The sequence below is a fragment of the Anas platyrhynchos genome, chromosome 13 (genome assembly GCF_047663525.1).
Source record: "Anas platyrhynchos isolate ZD024472 breed Pekin duck chromosome 13, IASCAAS_PekinDuck_T2T, whole genome shotgun sequence".
Lineage (NCBI taxonomy): Eukaryota > Metazoa > Chordata > Aves > Anseriformes > Anatidae > Anas > Anas platyrhynchos.
Window position 1 is genome coordinate 11595178 of NC_092599.1, and position 22227 is coordinate 11617404.

A 22227-nucleotide genomic window follows, 5' to 3' on the forward strand; every position below is an offset into this window, starting at 1 on the left:
AAGCATCTTACATGCTGTTGTCTCTGCTGTGCAAGTGCCCTTTCAAGGAGAAAGAGGAAAGCGTGATGGTGGATATTTCATGGTGGCCCCCTTGGGGCTTCCAGAACATGATTCTGTTGTGGAATTCCCATGTTTGCATGATAGTTTTCAGTCATGGGTTCTCTGTGGGGCAGCTGAAGTGGTTTCTGGCATGTGCATGTTTATCATTTACATAAAATGTTTTCATTATAGTAGAACAGCTGTGGCAGCAGGACTTTGCTGTGGTTGCCGGCCATTCAGTGCAACACTATGGGGTATATTGGGAAGTGCCTTTCAGCAAAGAGTTTATTTAAATCCCTGGGGAGATAAAATATGTAGAACTAGAAGTCCTTTTCTGCATTTAGCTGACTCCTAACCAAAGTAAAACATTTGATAATTGGTTCAAAATGGATGCAGAAAGAGATACAATACTTTTAAAAACAGAGAAGTATTTCTGAAAGGATGTGTGTATTTTTAACACGTGTCTGTGCCAAATGTTAAATGATTCAATCCTCTATTTAAGGGCTTTTTGTTATCCAGAAAGCTTGTGATCTAGTCATGACATCAGCTTATTGCATGAAAGCCAACAGTTGGAGTTTATCATTCATCTCTTTAGCTCAAGAAAAAGGACACGTGAAGAATCAAAACAGCACAAGTAGGGCAAAGCAGTGTTAATCATTAAATAACAGAAAGGTATCTGGTAACAAAACCTTCAGGCTGAAAAAATCTGATTCTCATTTTGTGCTCTGAGTTAACTCCTTTACTTCAACCAAGTGAATTTTATTTCAGGAAGGTAATGTAGCTTGTAGCTTCTAAGTCAATAGCATCTTTTTCCTTGATCTAAGAGGTGAGGGTGTAGCTATTCAAGCTTTCTATTTTGAATTACAAATTCTGATTATTCAGCCTCCTAAAGTTGCCGGGCTTAACAGATAGAGATAATATTCTGACTCAAGAAATTCCTCACCTGCAGATCGCGTGGAAGATTTTACCATGTATACGTCTCCCCTTAGCCACGTGCAATTGTTTGTTGGTGATGGGATACTGGGTTACAACAGTGCAGCTGTTCCCATATAGACCAGGCTGCAAGTGGAAGCTGTGTCATAAGTCTTACCTTAGCTGTGTAAACACAAATGTTAACACATCTGCGGAGATGAGAAATGTATTTCTTGGTTTCTTTTTATGAAATGCTAAGTATAAGATGTCAATCTGTGTATTACATGGTTGGTGGAAAAGGGGAGTGGTGGAGAATACTAGAAGTGGGAAATAATAATTGCTTAGGCATCAGGTAACAGAATTGTCCTGTGGTATCTTTTGATATCAGAGTAATCCAGTGAAATGCAGGAGATCTTTTTTCTTTTTTTTTTTTTTCCTCCCAGGGTCTAGCTGAGACCCCAAGGGTGAGCATTCCACCTTAATACATTAAATTAGAATCTTATATTACATTGTGGGAGGAAAGTAAAGTGAATAAATTTCTGGCTGTCTAAAGCCACTCATTGGCATCTTAAGGATCATAAAGTCCAGTGGTTAATTTAGCAAACTGCCAAACTTCTTGGCAGGCTCAGAAAATGCAAAATGGTGAAGTAACATTTCAGGGTGCTTGGGAGTTCCCGGTGCAAGCTGTGCCTGCAAAAGTGATAAAAACCTTCTGGGTGGCAGAGAGTAAATCTTTTAATTTCCTTGCTCTTTGGCAGGAGAGAGCTGTTCTTCATGTGTAAGGTCTGACAGAAGACATAATCAATGTGTTTAAAGCACTGATGGAAATCCTAGGCTTAATTTTTATTCACAACAGGTTGGATTCAATGGAATAGACAGAACTGCTGATAGGTCTGTTAAATGTTTTGTCTCCTATCAGCTTTCAGGTGGAAGCCAGGAGAACTTGTTGATTCTCCAGAAAATAACACATGCAAGAATTATAGATGTTGAAAATGGGAAAGACCTGAGATCACATGTCTGGCACTGGACAAAGCATTACTGTTCTCTCTCATGCATTAGGAATCTCTGCTTGTTCAAAGTGTTTGCAGTGGAACAGGCATCTGATTTGGGTCTGCAGAGCAGGGTCATGTTCTGCATCTCTATTATAAAGTAGAAACATGCCTAATAAAACATGCGAGTTCAGGCCTGTGCAGCTCCAGTGGATAATAGCAGTCTTTGCAATGTCATTATCTAGAGTTAATCAGCATTTCAAAAACACTTAGTGACTTGGCACCCACAGGCAGTAGTTTAGGAAAACCTGGAGAGGATGACCCACAGCATTCTGCTGCACCTGAGATAGACTTCAGTGTGACTGCTTGCATGTGGATGGTGCCTACAAAAAGAAAAAAAACATTGCAGTGTTTGGAAGAGCTCAGACAGGGTTTTTCCAGACTAAGACATAATCCTTCCTACAGAAGTGAATATATTTGAAAATAAACATTCTGTAGTTATTTCTACAACTTCTACAAAAGGTTTAGAATAAGGATTATCATTCTGTGATGCTCACCTTCATGGCGGAGGCACTGGAGATACAGAATTAATTGTTGCAGTTTGCTGTGGCATTGGGAAGAAGAAGCATAAGGCATTACCTGGGTGTGACACCATTTTGTGAAGGTTTGGAAGTTTGGTGTTTTTTTGTGGTGCATTGACTCAGCTGAAACAAAAGAATACAAAGACATATTGAGCAGCAGAAGCAAAGGCAGCTGATGAATTGGGAGGTGATGTTCAGTGCTGTACAGCTGGGCTGGGCTGGGAGGGAAGACAAAATCGCTCCTTCCTCAGCCAGAGCTGGGTTATTCCCTCCAGCTCTTTGCATTGTTTATGTTGCCTCTTCCAGAAAGCCCTTCATTCCCACTTTTTGCTAAAGGTGGTGGTCCCTGCTGCTTGCTTTAAGCCAACAGCTTTTTTCCTGTTAATGTCACTTTGATTTTTTTTTTTTATTGTTTCTGTTTGGAGAGAGTTGCATGTGCTACCAAACGCTGTACTCCTGGATTTTGGGAGACACAGTGTCTGAAATGTCTCCTGGTAGATGTGCTTCTCAGACAAATCACCGTTCTTTCATGCTTCTGTGAAAGTGCACAGATGCTTTGCAGATCCCATGAGAAGAACTCTTTCCCTTGACTACTGCTTAAAACTTGCTGGGTCCATTAGTGCTCACAGAGCCTGATTGATCTGGCGACAACAGGCACTACACAGATATAAACGATTCTCTCTGCCATAAAGAGTTCCTAATTGCACAGTGAGAAATTTGCTTCTCTCACACCGGTCTGTAAGTGGACAGGGCTCTTCAAGCAACATGTTTGAGTTGGTGCCAGGTCTCCTTTTGGCTTACTTCCCTTATCTGAAGGTGGCATTCAGTGCTAACAGAGCAGCCCATCTCCCCAGTGGTGTAGCTCCATGTGTAGCAGTGATGGTACTTGGCTGTCGTGTAGATTACCCTTCCTTTTCCAGCATCCTCCTGGGATATTCGGCCTATTTGAGGCACGCTGGTAGCGTATCTGAAGGGTGCAGAAGTAATGCGGAGGAGGGGGCGGAGAACTTGTTTTGAGGCACATCATGGTCTTGTTTCGCCCACGGCCCCGTGAAGTCATCTGATGGAGCTCACGTAGTGCTGCGCAAAATGTCAGGAAAAATGAGGTCTCAAGGTGGCGTGATTCACCTGCGAGGGGTTTTAATGCGGTGAATCATACCTGTCAAATTATTCTGAGCGCTTCAGTGTGGGGCTGCTTAACTCTTCTGTCCTTGAGAATTAACTTTGCTTCTCCGTGGCTCTGTCGCGTTAAAGGGGTGTAGCTGATTAACCGTTACGGGCCCGGTTGGATTCAGAGTATTGAACCAGTCGGACATTCACCAAAACTGGGGGTCCGTTCGGACATTCACCAAAAACGTAATAACCGCCTGGGGGTCCGCTCAGACATTCACCAAAAACGTATTAACCACCTGGGGGTCCGCTCAGACATTCACCAACAATGCATTAACCGTCTGGGGGTCTGGTTAGATTCAGAACACTGAACTATCACGGATAACCACCCTCACCCTAGTTGCATTAATGAGAGCTATCACAATGCAATCAAGTATGGTTTATTACAGCAACAGATAATCAGGTTCTTTTGGATTGCCGGTGATAGTGACTATCTGCAAAAGCAAGCTAGTATGCATGAAATACACAGGTGTTACAGGGGTTCTAGGTGCTGGGTTCTAGGTGTTGGGTTCTAGGTGCTGGGTTCTAGGTGTTGGGTTCTAGGTGTTGGGTTCTAGGTGTTGGGTTCTAGGTGCGGGTTCTAGGTGTTGGGTTCTAGGTGCGGGTTCTAGGTGTTGGGTTCTAGGTGCGGGTTCTAGGTGTTGGGTTCTAGGTGCGGGTTCTAGGTGCGGGTTCTAGGTGTTGGGTTCTAGGTGCGGGTTCTAGGTGTTGGGTTCTAGGTGTTGGGTTCTAGGTATGGGTTCTAGGTGCGGGTTCTAGGTGTTGGGTTCTAGGTGTTGGGTTCTAGGTGCGGGTTCTAGGTGTTGGGTTCTAGGTGCGGGTTCTAGGTGCTGGGTTCTAGGTGTGGGTTCTAGGTGCGGGTTCTAGGTGCGGGTTCTAGGTGCGGGTTCTAGGTGCTGGGTTCTAGGTGTTGGGTTCTAGGTGTTGGGTTCTAGGTGTTGGGTTCTAGGTGTTGGGTTCTAGGTGTTGGGTTCTAGGTGTTGGGTTCTAGGTGCGGGTTCTAGGTGCGGGTTCTAGGTGTTACAGGTGTTACAGGTGCGCAGCCTAGAAATAAACGCGTTAAAAGGATCAAAGACTCTATAGAGATTTATAAGCAAATATTCAGATCTCACCCAAAGGCGTCCCAATGGGGGGGGAAGAGAGGCTCAGCCCGTCGACTGATCCCAGGAGTCAGGAGGTCCTAAGGATGTTGTATGTCCTTGGGATGGTATCTCCCCTGACGATGGTATCTTCCCTAACATCCCCTCTCTCTTGGGCCAATTTATATTATTTTCTATCTTTTAGGTGGAGCTTGAGTGGCTCTAGTCAAGCATATCTTAGTTATGATTGGTGTAAAGTTTTCCCGTCTCCGTTTAAAGTAATAGGCTCCGAGAAATTCAGGGTGCATGCTCAGTGAGGGGTGGTCGCACCTTGGAGGCGGGTAGCTTTTGGGATGGAGGTGTGTTTTGGTATTATAATGATATTATAATGAGCAAAAGGTACACTAGGGTACAGCATTTGTCAAAACATGACAGGTCTTTGGCTTAGGGTGGCAAAAAGTGCAGCTTTGTGCACAAGAACAATCGAGGCCCCACCTGATTACAGAGCCTAGCCATGGCGTCTCCACTCCACTCTATGCTCCGTGGTGTTCCTTAGAGCTAGCACACCAAGTTTCCCCAGCGCGATAGCATCTAAGGTTGGGAGCCTAGGGAACGCTCAGATAATGCAGTTATGCCCTACCCTGAAAGCCTCTTCAAAGCTGTACCTTTTCCTTAAAAATGTGAATGTTAGTTTTATTTTCCTAGTTACTTCAGGCATTTACACCACAGGCTCCCAGCAGTATCTCAAGCCTTCCTTACCTCAGCTTGGCATTCGCCAGTGGTGCGTCACGTTTTCCACATGCTTCCTTGTGTACCAGGGACTCCTGAATGTCTCACGTGCTCCAGTCCTCACCCAAAATGTGCTGACTTGAAAACAAACCTGAGGGAGGTGGCCAGGAAGAAGAGCGGCTGTGCCAGCAGCAGTAGTGTTTCCATCCAGCTATTGCACTGCCGCTTTGGTTTGCTGCTCGTTTGAGGTTGGAGCATTCCTCTCTGTTATTCACAAAGCTGAGCTTTCAAAAGCAGCAAAGATTTCTTATGGCTTGAATTTTACAAGCATTGCTTGATTAAGTTCAAATACTTGCTTGTATTGCCTTTTCCAGTGGAAAAAGAGATTGATTACAAGTGCTACAGCAGCCTGCTTTTCTTCTGACTGAGGGATGGCAGGTTTAAATGCTTGTCTCTCATGTGATGACACATGCAGTTCTCAGTAGTTTTGGGAGGGACTTCAGACTTCTCTAAGATGCTGGTGTTGGAGCAAACTGGAGCCTTGTGCTTTAGCATCAAGAAAAGCAAACCCTTCTGTAAAGGCATGGCAGCAGCCTGCTGGCCTAACAGTGTTCAGCAAGGCCGTTGGCTTCAGTGAGCTCCACCTCATTTTGATCATAGCAAGAACACAAAACTAAGGGATGTGTATTGCTTCTCCTTTACCAGGCTGTTTAGTGACAGGGCAAGACAGTAAGACACGCTAAGCCTGAAAAAGGCAAATAAAGTAGTAGTCTGTGTGTGGTTTATTTGGTCTTTTTGGTGGTGATGGCAGTGATTATTTCATGTTTGCAAACAACCAAGGCTTACTCGAGACCAGGTGTTTTGGGGGTCTTTGTGCTATGGGATCTCCATAGGTAGAGAGTAGAGAACAGACTTAGGAGCAGAGAAGTTATTATCTAAACAAGAGAAAATCCCTTTGTTCCACGGAATGAAGTTAGGATGGCACAGCTGAAACGAGACCCATGAAAGCACGTGGCAGAGCGGAGAGGCATGGGGACAGCTTCATTTTACCCATCTTATTCCTTGTCAAGGGCTCCACCATAGGTGGTGCTGTCAGTGGCGAGGATGGCCAGCTGGAGAAGTGACTGTATGGGTGACTCTTGCAGGGATCAGCAACCTGTAGGACAGTCCTCGGCTATACCTGATGACAAGGATTGCAGAGAACAAGCTTGAAATATGCCGGTAGCAACTTTGTGTTTGCTACCGTTCATATTTTGGTGCAAGGAATAAGTTTGAGGAGAGACAATACAGGCATCCCTTTCCTGCCCTGCTCCTGAGCTGTAGTGAGGGGTGCTGTGTGCATGTTCACGTAGGGCCATCACTTGTGCAGTGCAGTAAAAGCTACACAGCAATAACGCTGATGTTTCCTGCAGTCTCTTTCTTTTCTCTAAATGGGAGAAAATGTTCGTATAGGAATTTAGGCATCTCTGCTGTTTTGTTTTTTGCTTCTTCCAGTTTCTTCCAAGCCAGGGACCTGTGTGAAAGTGCTGACGATTGAGCCCACAGGTAACTGCCGGCTGCAGGAAGATCTGGCTCTTCTAGCAGACTGCGCCCTGCCAGCTGAACTGCGGGTAGGGAGCATTTATCTTACTTCTGGTCTCTCTGGGGCTGTGGTATGTGTTCACATGTGTTCAGTCTCATTCTCTCCATTTGAGTTTAATGCTTGCTTGTTTGCTGGTGTTAATGCTCCAAGCTGATTTCGTAAATGCTGAAGCATTTTATTGCTTGGAAATGCTGTAAAAGTATTTAATGAGGCTGTCAGTGCTGGGCCTTTCACTCGGATTTCTCCCCCGGCAGGGATCTTGGTAAATGAAACCCTTGCCATGCGCTTGGTGGGGATTTCCCCATTGACTACAATGGGACAAGAGTTGGCCCCCCAGCTCTTTTTCTTTCCCCCAACCACCCTTCTTGAATACCAGGAATACTTTATCAGTGGGCACTGTTACCCAAGGGGTGCATAGATGGAAGGTGTCTTGCTGGGCTTACTTGCTGGGAACTGACACCCTGCAGCTTCAAACCCTGCTTTCAAACCCTGAAATATGTTCAGCAGAAATGAGTCCTTCCGAAGCAAATTTAACTTGACTGGCAATAGATCTGTTTTTCATAATTATGTCTTGTTGATCCCTAGAAACGGTCCACAGACAACAGACTGATGATCATAACGTTAAAATACCATCAGGATTATTAGTTAGACTCAGATATGTGGATATTTGCACCTAGTTGTGGGAGAATAGGTTAAATATTAGAGGTCTTCATTCTCCTTGCATCTGTTGCTTTCTCTAGTACCAGCAGTTTCACTTGGCTTTTGTCTGCCCTCTTTTTCTTTCTCTTTCATACCAAGCACTGAATTTAATAACATGAACTCATCTTTGGTGGCTGCTATGCCCAGAGGTTGTATGAGTGAGTGCTGTAGCAAAGTTTATTGCCTTTCTTCTTTTTTTTTTTTCTTTTCATCTCCTGTTGAATAGACCTGTAATAGACCTGTGTGCTGCAGATGTCAGGGAATTTGATGAAGCAGAGAGGATCCTTTGCTCAGTGTGTGTGTGTGCATGCAAGTGCAAGAGTGTGAGTGATCAACCTGATGGACAGAGTCTTACCTGCAATATGCCGGTGTGTTTTGTGCTGGCTTTTGGCAGACACGTTTCTTTGAGTACAGAGCTCTTTATAGAGGTAGTTTTTCTCTGTCAGGTTTCTACCTACCAACTCAGGCATTGTTCCTATGTAACTTCTCTCCCCCAGATAACTGCATTTGTTTGTGGCTCTCAGTATGCTTTCCTATATGCTTGCAGGCTATAAAGAGAGGTGATACTAAAATAAATCCCTAGTATTACCTCCCCAGGAATTAAAATATGGATTGTGGCCCCAGAACGGTGAGATTTACATAAAATTTAAGTCACTCCACAAATAAATCTAATGCTTTCTGTTTGATTTCTTGTTCCTAGATCTTTATACCACAATCCCGTCAGAGTTAAGGTTTTCTCCTCAAGAGTTAGAAACACTTTGCATGTAATTCTTTCATGTAGAATAGGAACTGGAAGGAAAATACAAAACTTGGAATAATGCAGTCATCTGACAGTGCCGTGAATGCCTTTGTGAGTTGTGGTTTTCTTGCTATGTTCATAAACCAGAAAGAAAGCAGCTACAACAGCATTAGGGTTGTTAGGACTGTGAAAGTGAAGAAGGCACGGGCATATGCCTATTCAGTAGGGATTTTGTATGCTGTGCACAAATACGCGTGCTTCTTTAAAGTCAAATTCTAAAAGATTTCCATGTTGTTTCTCTCCATATTTTTTTCATTAATTTACAAAGAATATATAAACAAAGGTAATCATCCTATTCCCATTTATCTCTTCCTAACGTTTGCAAATTGGTAAATTCTGTGAATTAGAAATCTTTGTCCTGGACAGAGAATTCCCACTTCCTCACTTCTACAGGGTTTCACATCCTACAAGGAATAGTATACAAACCATTTAACTGAAAATGTCAGTGTCAACCGAATAGTCATGTTCAAGTATTGATGTTCTCTAGAGAAACATAAATGTTTTCTAGCATATGCAAAACACAATTGGTGTTTGGCTTCCAGGTAAAATCCAGCATTTTTTGATGGCAGTTCAGGTAATAACCAGAATTTGATGAGGCATTCTGAGCTGCTGCATACTGTGTAATGTTGTACCAAATGGAATTGGGATGTATACCATTTTCTATTTCACTATGAACAAATAATTTACATGTGATGTCTTTATCTCGCTCTTCATCTCATGCCTGCCCAGTTACCTCTGAGTTAGAAACTCCAGGACTTCCAGTACGGAGGACTGCAGGCACATCACTTCCTTGCAGCTGTTTTTTCATTCCTTTTTAACTGAAATCTTATTTTCCAACATAAGATGAAATCAGACTTAGAAGGATCAGCATGGCGTGAAAGAAATACTGTTCTTTCCATCTGTAGCCACATTTGGTGTGGCTACAAAAAATGTGGCCATTTGTCATTTTTGGCATAAAGGTGAATGTTGTATGGCTTAGAAACATTTGGAAGTAATGTCACTACAGCCATGTAATGGAGTTATTTGGTAGTTATTCCTGGGTTTTGCTTCCTCTGTTTGGCAGAGGCAGATGAACTGAACTATTAAAAACTTGCATCAAAATTTTTTATCCAGTCCACTCGCATCTGATTATGGGCTGGTAATCTCCTCTTGGATCGCTAACCCCTGTATTTTGTGTTGTCATTTATTTACAATTGAATCTTCTTGCTGAGCTAATCTCCTGGCCAGGGTACAAATTGCTGTCACTGAGCTGTTCTGCGTGGTTTTGCTACCAGCAACATTTCTATTTAAGCACTAATAGCAAATTCATAGCAGCAAAGGCTTGATCCTTGCGATGTCGGGGAGATCCTGTGAGTGTTCGCGCTGTCTTTTGCTGCAGAGGTGTCGAGAATATTTTTGTATGGAGAATGAGATATTGTGAAAGTGTTTGCACCTTGTAGGCTAGACTGTTCTGTGCCTCTTGGGCAGCATACTTAACTTTGCAGCTGTGCTTTGACTGAGCAGAAGTATGTTAAGAGGTTGCCTTAATGGGGGGGGCACGGGAATAAAATGTTTTTCTGCAGGGAAGAAAAGACGAGACGAAATTTCTGAAGTGTGACAAGGGAGGAGAGTAGAAGTAGAAGAGACTTAAAAGGGGAGTAAAAAGGAAAAAATCTGCAGAGCCACTTCATGCTGACTAGGAGTGACAATGACATGACATTGCTTTTGTATTTATGAATTGGAAATGACCTTGTAAACCTGAGCAATTAGAGTGCAGACCAGGCGAGGCTAGGAGCTGGAAATTGAGCCAGTAGGATTTTGTAATTTAGGAGACAAACTGAGCCAAACAAACTCCCATGTCCATCCCAGAGGGGTGAATTCTTTCTCAAAATTTATATTTGGGGAATGAAAGGAGCAAAGGATGGATGACCATAGGAGCTAGGGAGTTAATATCTCAATCTAAACTTGTGCTGCAAAGAGTGGCATCTCATGCAAACCCTGTTTCTAGTTGCCTGTGAAGTTTTTTTGTTTGTGTTTTTGTTGGTTTTTTTTTTTTTTTTTTTTTAATTTCATATCAGAATTTCTAGGAGAGGACATGGAAGCAGTGGGGATAGCAGCAGGGCAAACAGAGCAGGCAGTCACACCATGGCTACCAGCTTTTATAATGGGATGCCACAGAGCACCCCTGCTGGGGTTTGTTCATTGCCTCCAAACACAAGGCATGGATAACAGCAAAATAACAGCCCGGGGAAGCTACAGATGGGGCAGTTTGTCTCATCTTTGGTACTGGAGGTGTCCTTTGTGTTAGCACTGTGTAAGAAGCAGGTAATAGATCAGGTGTGGAGTGTTCCCTGGTGGCTGCATCTGTTCTAGGGGAGAAGTCCCCTGGTGGGGATGTAAGGGGAGGGCTCACAGAGGGGAGGAAGCATTACTGTGACAGCCCTGCATACAATTTGAATGTTGCTGGCTTTACTCTCATATGATTAGGAAGCAGAGGCTGCCAAATGTTGCTGTGGACAGACGAAGAGCACAGCAGATGGGGCCAGATTGCCACGTTTGGCGGTGTTGTGAGCTTTTGCCAGCCTGGTGCCTTGCCACATCCCAGGACCTGTGTAAGAGAAATCCCACTGCATACAAACTGAGCTCGTCTGAGAGCACCACCCCAGTGTATTGAGGGCTGGGCCTTTGTTTAGTCTTGGAGGGAGGAGTCATCTGGCTCCTTAGTAAGGCTGAAAGTGTGTTGCTTCCAGTTAGGATCCAGGCAGGCATGTTGGAAATGATGCTTAGGTAGGCTGTGATTGGAGACTGGTCTTTGAGGTCATCCCAGGATTTTCCCAGGTGCAAATTTGGGGTGTATCTTTCCTGGATGAGAAACAGGGGTAATAAACTCCTTGTCACAGGCAGCACAGGGGCATGTGTCTGGAAAGCAAGAACCAGGAGGAACTTTTATTTCCAGAGATTAATTGTCTTGGTTACGTGACTGTGAATACAACCTTTTTTTTTTTTTTTAGCAAACAAACACAGAATAAGGTAGAAGTGAAAATATTTGGAAGTGTCACTTTAAAATAACATAAGGCCAACAGATTTTTTTTTGTGTGTGCTGTCTTTGTTGGCATGTGGGACTGGGAGGAGGTGTGTTGGTGTTAAAATAATTCACTGGAGTATTAATACTGCAACAACACTATCTTTGGCTGCAAATCAAATGATAAATTTAAAATGTGCTTTGGAAATGTTAGATTATTCAAGTGAAGCGGTAATTGTAGCCAAACCATTTTAAGACGGTTTATACATCTATGTAACCTATACTTTACTACATCCACCTGGAGATCTACACAATAATGTGCTAGTCCTAAGCTCTCGTAGGCTTATGATACCGACTTTGTGAAATAAATGTCACCTCCACTTGGTTTGCTGCCTTGCTAGGTGGTGCAGAAATGCTTTCTGGAGGTGTATGGAAGGGTCAGGGAGTTTTCATTGAAAAGGGAAGCAGCTCTAACTTGCACCAGGAATATCTCTACCAGGAGTGCAAGAACTGGACTCCAGTCCCTCCCATTGAAATCTTTCTTCAGAGCATCTCTAGTTCTCTGTGTTGTGCTGAGCGAACAGATGGATGGTTGCATCTGGGAACAGCAGGAAGTCCAAACTCAGGTTCCTGAGCATGTTTATGGCAAGAACGGTAAAGGCAGGATTTTCTGGTTTCTTTTCCCAGGTTGGTTTTGGGGAGTTGCCGTTTGACAGCACCGACAACTTCAACAGTTGTTCTGACGTGTGTTTCCGGGTGGCAGATTACAACTTCTTGTGCCATAAGGTATGTGCCTGTGCTATATTTCGTTCTCCTGTTCTTTGCCCTGAGTGTAGCTGTCTTCCCCACTCATCCAGTGTTGGATACACTCAGCAGAAGCAGCATTGCCTCATCAGCTGGAAAACCAAAAGTCTCGCTGCAGCTGGAAACTGTGTTCAAAACATTTAATAGAACAGCAAACCCTGCCTTTCTTGCAGAAGTGAGGAGATAAATTTATGAATTCAGCTACAGCATTCACAGCTGCAAAACATCCTGCTGCTGGTTTGTGAATTCAGTGCCTGGAGAGGGGAATGTTTGATTTACAAGTACACACCAATAAGAATAGAATTTGAGATCCAACCTCAACTCAAGCTCCTGCCCTAGTCCCATGCTACTTGTGAATCTCTTAAGTTCATGAATGCTTTTGGTTCTGAGGTTAGGCAGGATTAGAAATAAGGTATGGAATAAAGGGAGGAAGAAGTCTCACCTGAAGAGTGAAAATGCAGCTTCAGAATATAGGGAGAATTGGAGTTACAGAGTCTGAGCTTCAGAAATATCTTTGAGCTGCTCCGACAGGTAGTGCTGTTTGGTGAATTGCTAGTGTTTTGGCCTTTCTTCCTTCTCTAGGCATTTTTCTGTGGTCGCAGTGATTACTTCAAAGCGCTACTTGAAGACCATTTCTGTGAGAGTGAGGAGCTACAGACACAGCCCAGCATCCCTGTGGTGACTCTCCACAACATCTCAGAAGACATCTTCATCCGGGTCCTCTACTACATCTACAGCGATGATACAGAGGTGAGGCCAGCCACAGAGCTTTTCCTCCTGCGCTGTTTAATTCTGGAGGTGTGCACAGCAGAGTTTTTCTGCAGCGTCCTGGGGATGGTTTCATAAATACTGCCCTAGTCTGCTACTTCATCTCTGTCTTAGGAACCCGTGTACTGGGACTTGCTGTGAGCTCTGCAGGGAGATGGCTTATGTGCATGACATTCAGAATAAATCCCCACTCTTCCATCCAATGACAAAAGTGTGGAAATTAGGTTTTGTGCTGTACGTGGGGCTGGTAAATGCAGGTCTTTGCAGATTTTCCCCCTTGGGCTCTGGAAGGGCAAGGTGGGGAGCTGCCAGTAGATGGCAGATCGAACACATTTGGAGATGTGGAAAGGTTAAGAGATTCCTACTTACTTACCCTTGGCATCATGGCCCACTTTTCCATTCGTAGTAATTATTGCCACTGTTATTTATTGCTGGGGTGGGCAAAGGTTCCGCTGGGAGACCAAGGCCTTGCTGTGCTCAGTATTGCAAGCAGGGACGAAAGGGCTCTAACCCACACAATTTTGAGTCTAGTGGAAGGTGCTGCAAATTTCACTAGTTAAGCAGCTTTGATTTTGTGGCAAATGCTTTCCACAAATGTAGCTACAAGATGCCAGGACACATTCAGGCATTAGGGCAGTGATCAGAGACTGCTGCACCTGCCAGTGTCAATTTTTCCAAAGCAGCTTTCATGCTCTGGGTTAGGTGCCATGTACAGAGAGCACATGCAGCTGTGACCTTGTTTCTGCTGATCTGTTCACCTCAGGGCAGCAGCCAGGAATACACGGTGGGGAGAGATGTATTTAGCAGGCAGCAAGAGCAGGATTGCCATTGGTGTGCCAGAGAGCAGATGCTTCCCTTGTCTGTGGTCTCCCCTCAGCCATGCTCTGAAGGAGCAGGAAGGGAGGCAAAGAATTGTGTTGTGGTTGTGAAGATGCTCCTGACCTTGAGACCACACTGCAGTGGGACCCTGTTGCCTTGCACCTCTGCAGTCTGCCTGCTTCTTGGTGGCTCACAGGAAGGACGTTTCCCAGTCAGCTGCCCCTTTCCAAGGGGTGCCTCAGCTGCCCTTGCTGGACTTGGGGCAGGGCAGACAAATAGCAATAGGTAGGAATGGAAAGGGTCTTGCTTGCATGTTTCCTGTGCAGGATGGTGCCATCACAGGCTCTAGCTTGGACTGTAAACTGAGCAGCCAAGTCTTGAGTTTCTCTGGAGAGTTCATCTGGCATGGAAAGAATGGTCAAGAAAACAGGAATATAGCTCAAGTTCCACACTTATATGTGGAGTGTTCTCCCTGGCCCCTGGATTTCTCCAGACAGATGTCAACACTCTTGGTTCCACTTTTCTTTCTCCAAATAATGTAAAAGTTTTTCTGCTCTGTAGTAGTGACAAAGCTTGCAGCAGGAGGGACGAATATGTACAGAGCCCAGGAAGAGTTCAGGTAGAAAGAGAAGCTGCTGATCAGAATAATTGTGTGGGCTCGAGGGGAGTTTATGGAGGAAGCTGCTGCCATCAATACTACTGACTCAAACACCTCCAGCTTGTGAGGTTCCTGGAGCTGTATGAAAGGACAAAGCAGCACTTGATTAGCAATCCCAAAAGCTTTGTTACATCAGTGTGGCACTATAGCATTCATGACATGCCTCTAACACATCCTTCTGCACAGCTGTTGCGGGGTGTTGTACTGCTGAGACATTTGCTGTGAGTAGACAGTCCAAACACCGGTGTGGACAGCTGTAGGGGAGGAAATAATCAGCGTTTTGCAGTTGTCAGAGTGAGCAACCACATGTGGAGCTGTGCATAGCAGTATTTTTGCACTAGAGCTGTAGTTCCTCAGTCTAGACCAGTGTGGCTTGGTCTCTAGAAACAAGTGATCTTGCTTCCTCCCCAGCCTCCCCTGTATCCTGCAAATTGGCTGTTAAAATGCATGTGGGTAAGTGCACTCTTTGCACTTCACATTAGCAGGAACAGAACTGTGCAGAAAGTGGCTCTAGCTCCAGGTTAGTGACGCAGATGGCTGACTAAAATAGGATTTGCCCAGCCAGGGAGGATAGATTGAGTGAAGCTGGAGGTGGTGTCTCCAGCATTACCTATGGCATTTTTTATCCTCCTATTGCAAGGAACAAAAGTATCCAAGAGGGAAATGGGAGGCTGGTTCTCTACCTCAAGAGCCTCAAAATGTTAAAGGCCAGTAACAGCGGTATGAACTTGAGCATCTGGTACATGAATTTAGTTCAGTTTGAATGCCTGTCAAAGCTTCAGTGATATTTGATGTGCAGTCTGTTCCACGGTTAGTTGGGCTTCACGTACAATTTATTTGGGGTACAATTTTCTGTGTGCTTCATCTAGCTCTGATGCATATGTCGAAATACTTGCTTGTGGCTTGAAAGCCCCACGTGATTTGACCTCCTTTTGATACTGCGATGCTTCCAAGGAGCCCCAGTCCTGACAGTACCTGCTGGGATTACTGCTAGCTTTGAGAGCTGCCTTTGAAGCCGAGATGAGTCGTGTGCCGTCCTTTTGCCTGTGGGTTCCTTGATCTTAGATCTCTGCAGTGCTTCCATCGTGCTTCTCATTCCCCTTTTCGGGGGCTGGTTTGCGCCTTCCAGGTGTTGTTTGATAAGATTGGGAGTTCCTGAAAGAGACAAGAATGGCAGTGGGGGCAGGAGGATATGCTGGCTGGCTTCACAGAGCCAGTTTGAGGGAGGAACTTAAGAGAATTTTGCATGTTTTTCACAAAATGGGAATCCAGAAGTAGAAAATGGGAGGAAAAGCCCGAGTATGGACAAAATTCTCTGTGCTGCCAGCCAATCTCTCTGAAGAGCTTTCAGTACCTCTGCTACAAGCTGCCTCCTTCTGTTGCCACGTTGAGTATTTCTGAGCAGCCAGCATGCAGCTACTCTTCAGTGTTTCAAATTGCTTTGTGCTTAGTTAGGGGGTCAGCGGCAGGATGGCAAACTTCTTGCTTTATGCTGAGCAAGCTGCCTCTGCGGCATTTTAAACTCTACAGTGACTGAGTGGCAGACCTAGCCCTGAAAGGTTGAGCTCCTCTCTTTCCAAAGCAGTGTTTGGGCTAAGTAACATTTCAGGGAACCTCTGCTAAGACACAGAAGAAGGGATTTTGCAAGGGACGAGTGAGGTGGGTGTCATTGGGCAGTAATTTCCCTCTTTTCATTGCCAGCTGTCCCCGGAAAATGCCTACGACGTGCTGTGTGTGGCAGACATGTACCTGCTGCCCGGGCTCAAGCGCCTGTGCGGCAGGACCTTGGCGCAGATCCTCGAAGAGGACAACGTTGTCAGCATCTGGAGGATTGCAAAGCTGTTCCAGCTGACCCGGCTGGAGGACCAGTGCACGGAGTACATGGCCAAGATCATCGAGAAGGTAGCAGAAACACTTCCTGCTGCGCTTAGCACATGTGCCTATAAATTTAAATGCACAGTGAGCTGTAGACTTAATGGTTGTGCTTGGTCTGTGATAAATAGTTGCCCTCTCTGGTTTTATGTGCTTCCTGAAGAAGAGCAGCTGTTGGGTAGGAATGCTCATGGTGAGTTAGGATGGAGTTTGGGAATGTCACTGCAGTAAGCCGAATGCTGGGGGCTGTCTAGCACAGCCCTGGGGGCTGGAAAACCTACCCCAGAAGTTTTTTAAGTGCTGCAGGCAGGTGACTTTCACCAAGCTTTCAGCCACCAGAGCCAAAGTAGCAGCAGTGTTGTCAAAGTGCATCAGCTGTAGCCTGGAGAACCCAATGGGGTTGGCAGGGGAGCTTGGTGCAGGAAATGTATGCAAGTGTTCACACATAGCCTGCTCGGGGTGGGGAAGGGTGGTCTTCCTGGCACACTGCTATCGATTGGAGTCATCAATATGATCTCTCTCCTTTAGGATGACAAATCTAACTGTAGAGGTTCTCACAGGGGAAACTTGTCTGTTGAGCAGCCAGAAACAATTAATCTAATGCTGCAGTTTTCTTTATGAGGCTCCATTTAAGTGTTACGCTTAGTGATTATAGCCTGAAGTGTCAGGACTCATGGATTAAGTTGCCATACAGAAGGACAAACTAGAATCCATGTGGGTTTATTTATTTATTTTATGTCCTTAGACAGGTCTCGCTAAGTGGCTTATACAGCTCACATGGGAATGTAACATTTTCACCTGCAGCTTGGAAGGTGTGAAATTCTTTCTAGCTTGTGAAAACAGTAAAGGGAGTAATTTTAGGGCTGTTATTTTGTTCAGTGGGTTGCTTGGGGATGATAAACACATCATTGTGCACCCAGATTTTGGCTTCAGAAAAGAGAATTCATTTTGAAAGCTGAATTGGTACCCCAAGTAGTAACTGGGCAAGGTAGGGCTTTGCTTGTATGTTCCTCTTCCTCTTTTCTAGCCTGAGTGGGCATCCTTGGACCCAGTACTGGCAATATGCCTTTCTAAGGGTGTTAGCACAAATGAAGCCAACCCCAGCTGTTAAAACATCAGCAGCTGCCAGCATCTTGTGGAGATGCACTGATGATGGCAACGGGGAGAAATTTTGGCAGAGTGGCTAGCACAGAGCAGGGCTCAGCAGCCCGCTGCGCCCAGGCACAGTTGGGTCGCACAGACAGACGGAAGCTGCCTCTCACCCTTCAGCACGCCACATGTTCCTGGGGAACTCGGTGCAAAATCATTCATGGGTGACCTGATTCTGTCAGGATGGGCACAGAACAGAGCAGCTGCACTGCTGTGATCTGCTGGTGGTGGTGGGATGAGAGCCGTGGTGGAAGCAGGCAGCTGGGTCTCCTGCTTCTGCGTTGGGCGCAAGCGCCCGCTGCCTTGCCTGTTGCAAGACGTTTCCCAAAGGTGTCTGGCAGAATCTCCTGGTTCCTGCTGCCAGTTCCTGCTAGGGAGCTTTTCTGGAAGGAATATTATGTATATTCATGTGCCCTGATAGCAGAACTACGGATTCTTAGTGGGTATTACAGTGTGCTGCTTGAGGTGCAGGTTACTCACAGCTGTGGCTTCTTATTGTTGGAGTATTACTGCCTCCTTCAGGTGGGTAGCAGGACTCATCTCCAAGTGGTGCCTGTAGCAGACACGGGAAGATTTGATGCCCTTAGGATTCCCTCTTCTCCTAGTGGATCTCTAAAAAGTGGATGAGCCCATTATCCAACAGTTAACATCTCTTTGCCTGCCTTCTTGTCTTCCTAACAATGCTTTTGTCCGCCCCATCCAGCTGGTGGAGTCGGAGGAGTTTGTGGCTGCTGTGAAGGAGAATGCAGAGGCTGTGGAGGAGCGGCAGGAGACTGACTCCATTCCCCTGGTCGATGACATTCGCTTCCACATCACCAGCAATGTGCAGACTTACAGTGCCATCGAGGAAGCCAACCAGAAACTTGAAGCTCTGGAAAACCTCCTGGCCAGTATAGGGCTTGAGTGCTGATGTGTGCAAACCCTGCCTGTCATATGCAGCCTGCGTAACCCCCAGTGGGTTGGCTCGGAGTGCAAGAACATCTGAGTCTCTGAATGTTTCTTTTCCTCTACTTTGTCCTCCTTCCCATCCACTTCCAGGCATGGTTTCTTTTTAATTTATTTACGTCTGGACATTTGCATGTCTGGTTTGTGTTTGATTTTATTTTGGTTTTGTGTCTCCTTTCGGAAGTAGCTCCCAAAGTTCAGCCTAACTCAGTAGCTGCTGCTTTGTACGATGCAATGCTGATAGGAGACTGCAAGCCGTGGGGGTGAGGGAGTTGCTCGGGGGGACTTGCTATGCCTGGTGTTAAGATCCATCCTGTTCTGTTGCCCAATAATACACTGCTGAAACTGGTTCATGCCAGGGTATTTGCTGAACTGCCAGCAGCAGAGGAAGAAAACTGGATTAAACTCTTCAAATAAGTATATTAGAAAGAAGATGGCCTTTCTTTCTTTCACTATCAGCATTATGAGATTGGCAAAGGTGAGCAGCACTTCCCTAACAGAGGGACAGAAGCACTTGGCTGTGTGGAAGCTGCTGTTTTCACCTGCTATTCTAGTTAGGTGGAAAAAGCAAAAGTGATTTCCAGGTCTTCCCTAGCTTTTCATCGCTTTGAAGTGTTGTCATTTGGATTTCCACACTCAGAGGAGTGGAAAACCTCAGATTTTTAAAATATCTGAGTTCCGACAGGTGGACAATGTATATGCAATCAGGAGGGGAATACAGAGCAAAGATTTGATATTTTCCTTGTGCTGCATGGGATGCACAACTTAAGAATTTAAAAGCTTTGCTGAACAAACATCTTTGGTAATACAGAAGAGACCAGAGACCTTCCATTCCTAGAAAGCAGTAGCTTTCGATACATAAAAAAGGGAGAGCGCCCCTTGACTCCCTAACAGAGGAAGGAAACAGCACTTGTTCTTGGAACCAGCACCTTTCTCTTTCTCTTGGTCCATTGTGGTAGAGAAAAACTGACTTGCTGGTTGGGCTGGGGGAGAGGGGTCACCAGAAGTCTTCTGAGAAAGAAGGGGCCTTTTGGGTCTCTCATGGTGCAGCTGTCCCACTCTTCAACCTTCTGGCTTTGCTCAGCCTTCAGCCTTGTAGGTTCATTGTTCTCCAGGAAATTCACTGTTTGTACTAATGAATGTTTTGCAATCTATGTTCTGCACTAGGTCATGTTATCTCTTCGTCTCATTAGACTCCTAATAAGGGTAATGAGGTTATTTCTCCTCAGCACCGACCAGCAGGTGATAGCCCTGCACAAGTAGGCTGCCCTGAGAGCTGTTTATCTCCAGAATGGCATGTTACCAGAGTCTCAGGTCTCCAGGGCTTGAGCCAGGCATACTTTCAGTGCTGTGAGCTGGGAGGACAAAAAGCATTGTGTGAAGCACATAGGCAATCTTGCACAGATGGTGGGCTGCCATCACCAGTACGTGTTGTCATTTTGGTCACACCATGCAGCAGGAGTTGAAAATCCATGACAAGTGTGCTTTTAGTGTTTGAGGTGAGGATTGGGCATGGGTTCCCTGCAGCTCCAGGGTCTTGTTTCCTATAATGGTGGTGGCACTACACACAGATGAGGAAAGGGTTTGGAGATGCAGTGTTTAGCAGGGACTTGCTAAAGTGCAGATATACTGGGAGGATGGGTCTCCCTTCCCCGCTAATCTCACCTGGTGAGGCACTCATGCTCCTGCCATATGAGAACTGCAAACTCTGCCCCTGCCCAGAGCATCTGCCCCTACATGGCACATGTTGCAGCTCACGCGGGCAGACTTTGGGCACTGCTTGCACTCAGCAGGCTGGGTTCAGCTGCAGTGAGAAGGTGGCACTGGGCTTAGCTGGTGTATCCGAGAAGCTGGGATTTGGCAAAATCACGTCAGGACGGAGTTGCACTAACAGAAGCTGCAGACAGAGCTGGCAGAGCAGGAATGAGGTGCAGTGCCACTAACTGGACCCCGGATGCCCGTGCACTTTGTCATCTGTGTTTAACTGGTTTCTCTTGCCCAGCAAGTCTCTTTGTGGTGGGAGATAGTGGCTGCATGGCTGCTTCAGTTCTGTTTCAAAAAGCTCGTGAGGACACATACAGAGTTGTTGTGGTTTGCTTTCTGCAGTCATACAAGGGTGGGGGAAATGGGTGTGTGGGCGCAGGGCGTGTTGCTGTTTGGGAGCAGCAGGGGTGCATCTGTTTGGGGTGGTGGCGTGGAGAGGAGCTGTGTGTGTGTTGTGTGATGTGTGGAACGTGTCTGTGTCCCTCTCCAAGCTTAGTTTGGCTTTGACAAGACCACCAAAGAGACCAGCACAACTTGAACTGGTGAAGGCATCTCAGTAGATTTGAGGAGGGGAATGGCTATTTGGAAAGCTGGAATATGAAGCCCCATATATTTGGGGAAAAGAAGGGTGGAAGAGCAGAACTGCCTGTTTTCTTGTTCAGTGAAGTGTCAGGGTCATGAAGCCTGCACAGAAACAACCGTCAGCTTAGCCCAGCTGGTTCAGTTCCCCTGTGCATCTCCTCCATTTACGGCTGAAGATGACACTGAACATAAGCAGGATGTTTAGTTGATCACGTCCCTTCTGCTTCTCCCGCATAAATTCCCCATCTGACATCTCGGTAGGCAGCTTCCCACAGCAACGGTTGTGACAGCCCTGCACGAGGCTCGCACGGAGCCCCAGAGAGCAGAGCGTGGCCTTTGCCTTCTGCTTGTACCGAACAAGATGTAGGCACAGGATTACCGAGGAATGTGCTCATTCTTTTCTCCGCAGATGCCTCAGCAGGATGGATGCTGGCAGTGGGCAAGGCGGGAGGGCAGCAGAGGAGGGGCAGCAGTGCTGGGAAGCGTTTTCCATGTGGCTGCTCTTAAATAATTCCATTCCCGTGTCCTTAAGTGTGGAACGAGTGAGGCTGCGGATGGACACGTGGGAGGAAAGGTCAGCGTGGCCTTTTGATCTGCTCCCCCAGCAGCCCCGTTCCTCACGGACCGCTGAGCAAACCCCTCGGCTGCCTGCGGCTGCTTCTGTGAGCCCTGCTGGATCGGCCAATTACCCGGGGTCCTTTATCCCCCCCCACCCCTTTTGGCAAAACAGGGCTGTGAAAAAGCATGCCTAAGCAGATGGTCAGCATGCAGGCAAGCTCTCTGGTTAACATGAGCCAGGTCAAAAAGTAGATCGGAATTCACTTTATTCTTGCTGCATATAATTTTATCACGAAATAAAAAACTTAGGATTTTTCTTCTGTTGCCGGCATCCTTTTTGTGTTCTGTTGCCTCTGTCCTTTTAATTTACTACTTGCCACTTGTCGAATTAAGGAGATTGTAAAGTTTATCAGAGCAACAATATATTTAAGAAGAAATGTATAAGCATGTGTGCAGCAATAAAATAGTATATTTCACTATATCCGTTCCTGCTGTAGCCTGTTTGTTACCGACTAACATCAGTGTGCCTTTATTTCTGAAAGCACTTGGTGGTTTCTTTGGCACTTGTTCCTGCACCTGAACCAGGGCTGGCTCTGTACCAAACTTCCGAGAAATGAAGAAGATGTGACTGCTCTCCTCTCCTGGTGACCTGTTCGGACAGTCTTGCCATTGGTGTGAAGCACCAAATTGTTTTTGTGTGCTCCTTTCTCCCAGCGTTGTGTTTTGTG

General features: G+C 45.8%; 1 protein-coding gene and 1 long non-coding RNA gene across 2 annotated transcripts in view; both read left to right on the forward strand.

The window, feature by feature from the left end:
- Window positions 1-21980, forward strand: part of ABTB1 (ankyrin repeat and BTB domain containing 1) — a 30258-nt gene extending 8278 nt beyond the window's left edge. The window contains exons 8-12 of the mRNA XM_027467514.3: window positions 6994-7109; window positions 12268-12366; window positions 12967-13134; window positions 16331-16531; window positions 18354-21980. Of these exons, the coding sequence (XP_027323315.1) occupies window positions 6994-7109; window positions 12268-12366; window positions 12967-13134; window positions 16331-16531; window positions 18354-18560 (791 nt within the window). The 3' untranslated portion in view covers window positions 18561-21980. The remainder of the gene's footprint in view (window positions 1-6993; window positions 7110-12267; window positions 12367-12966; window positions 13135-16330; window positions 16532-18353) is intronic.
- Window positions 8-4862, forward strand: LOC140003582 (uncharacterized). The gene is made up of 3 exons (XR_011812476.1): window positions 8-4178; window positions 4533-4584; window positions 4627-4862. It is a non-coding gene; the product is annotated as an uncharacterized lncRNA (long non-coding RNA).
- Window positions 21981-22227: the final 247 nt, after the last annotated feature.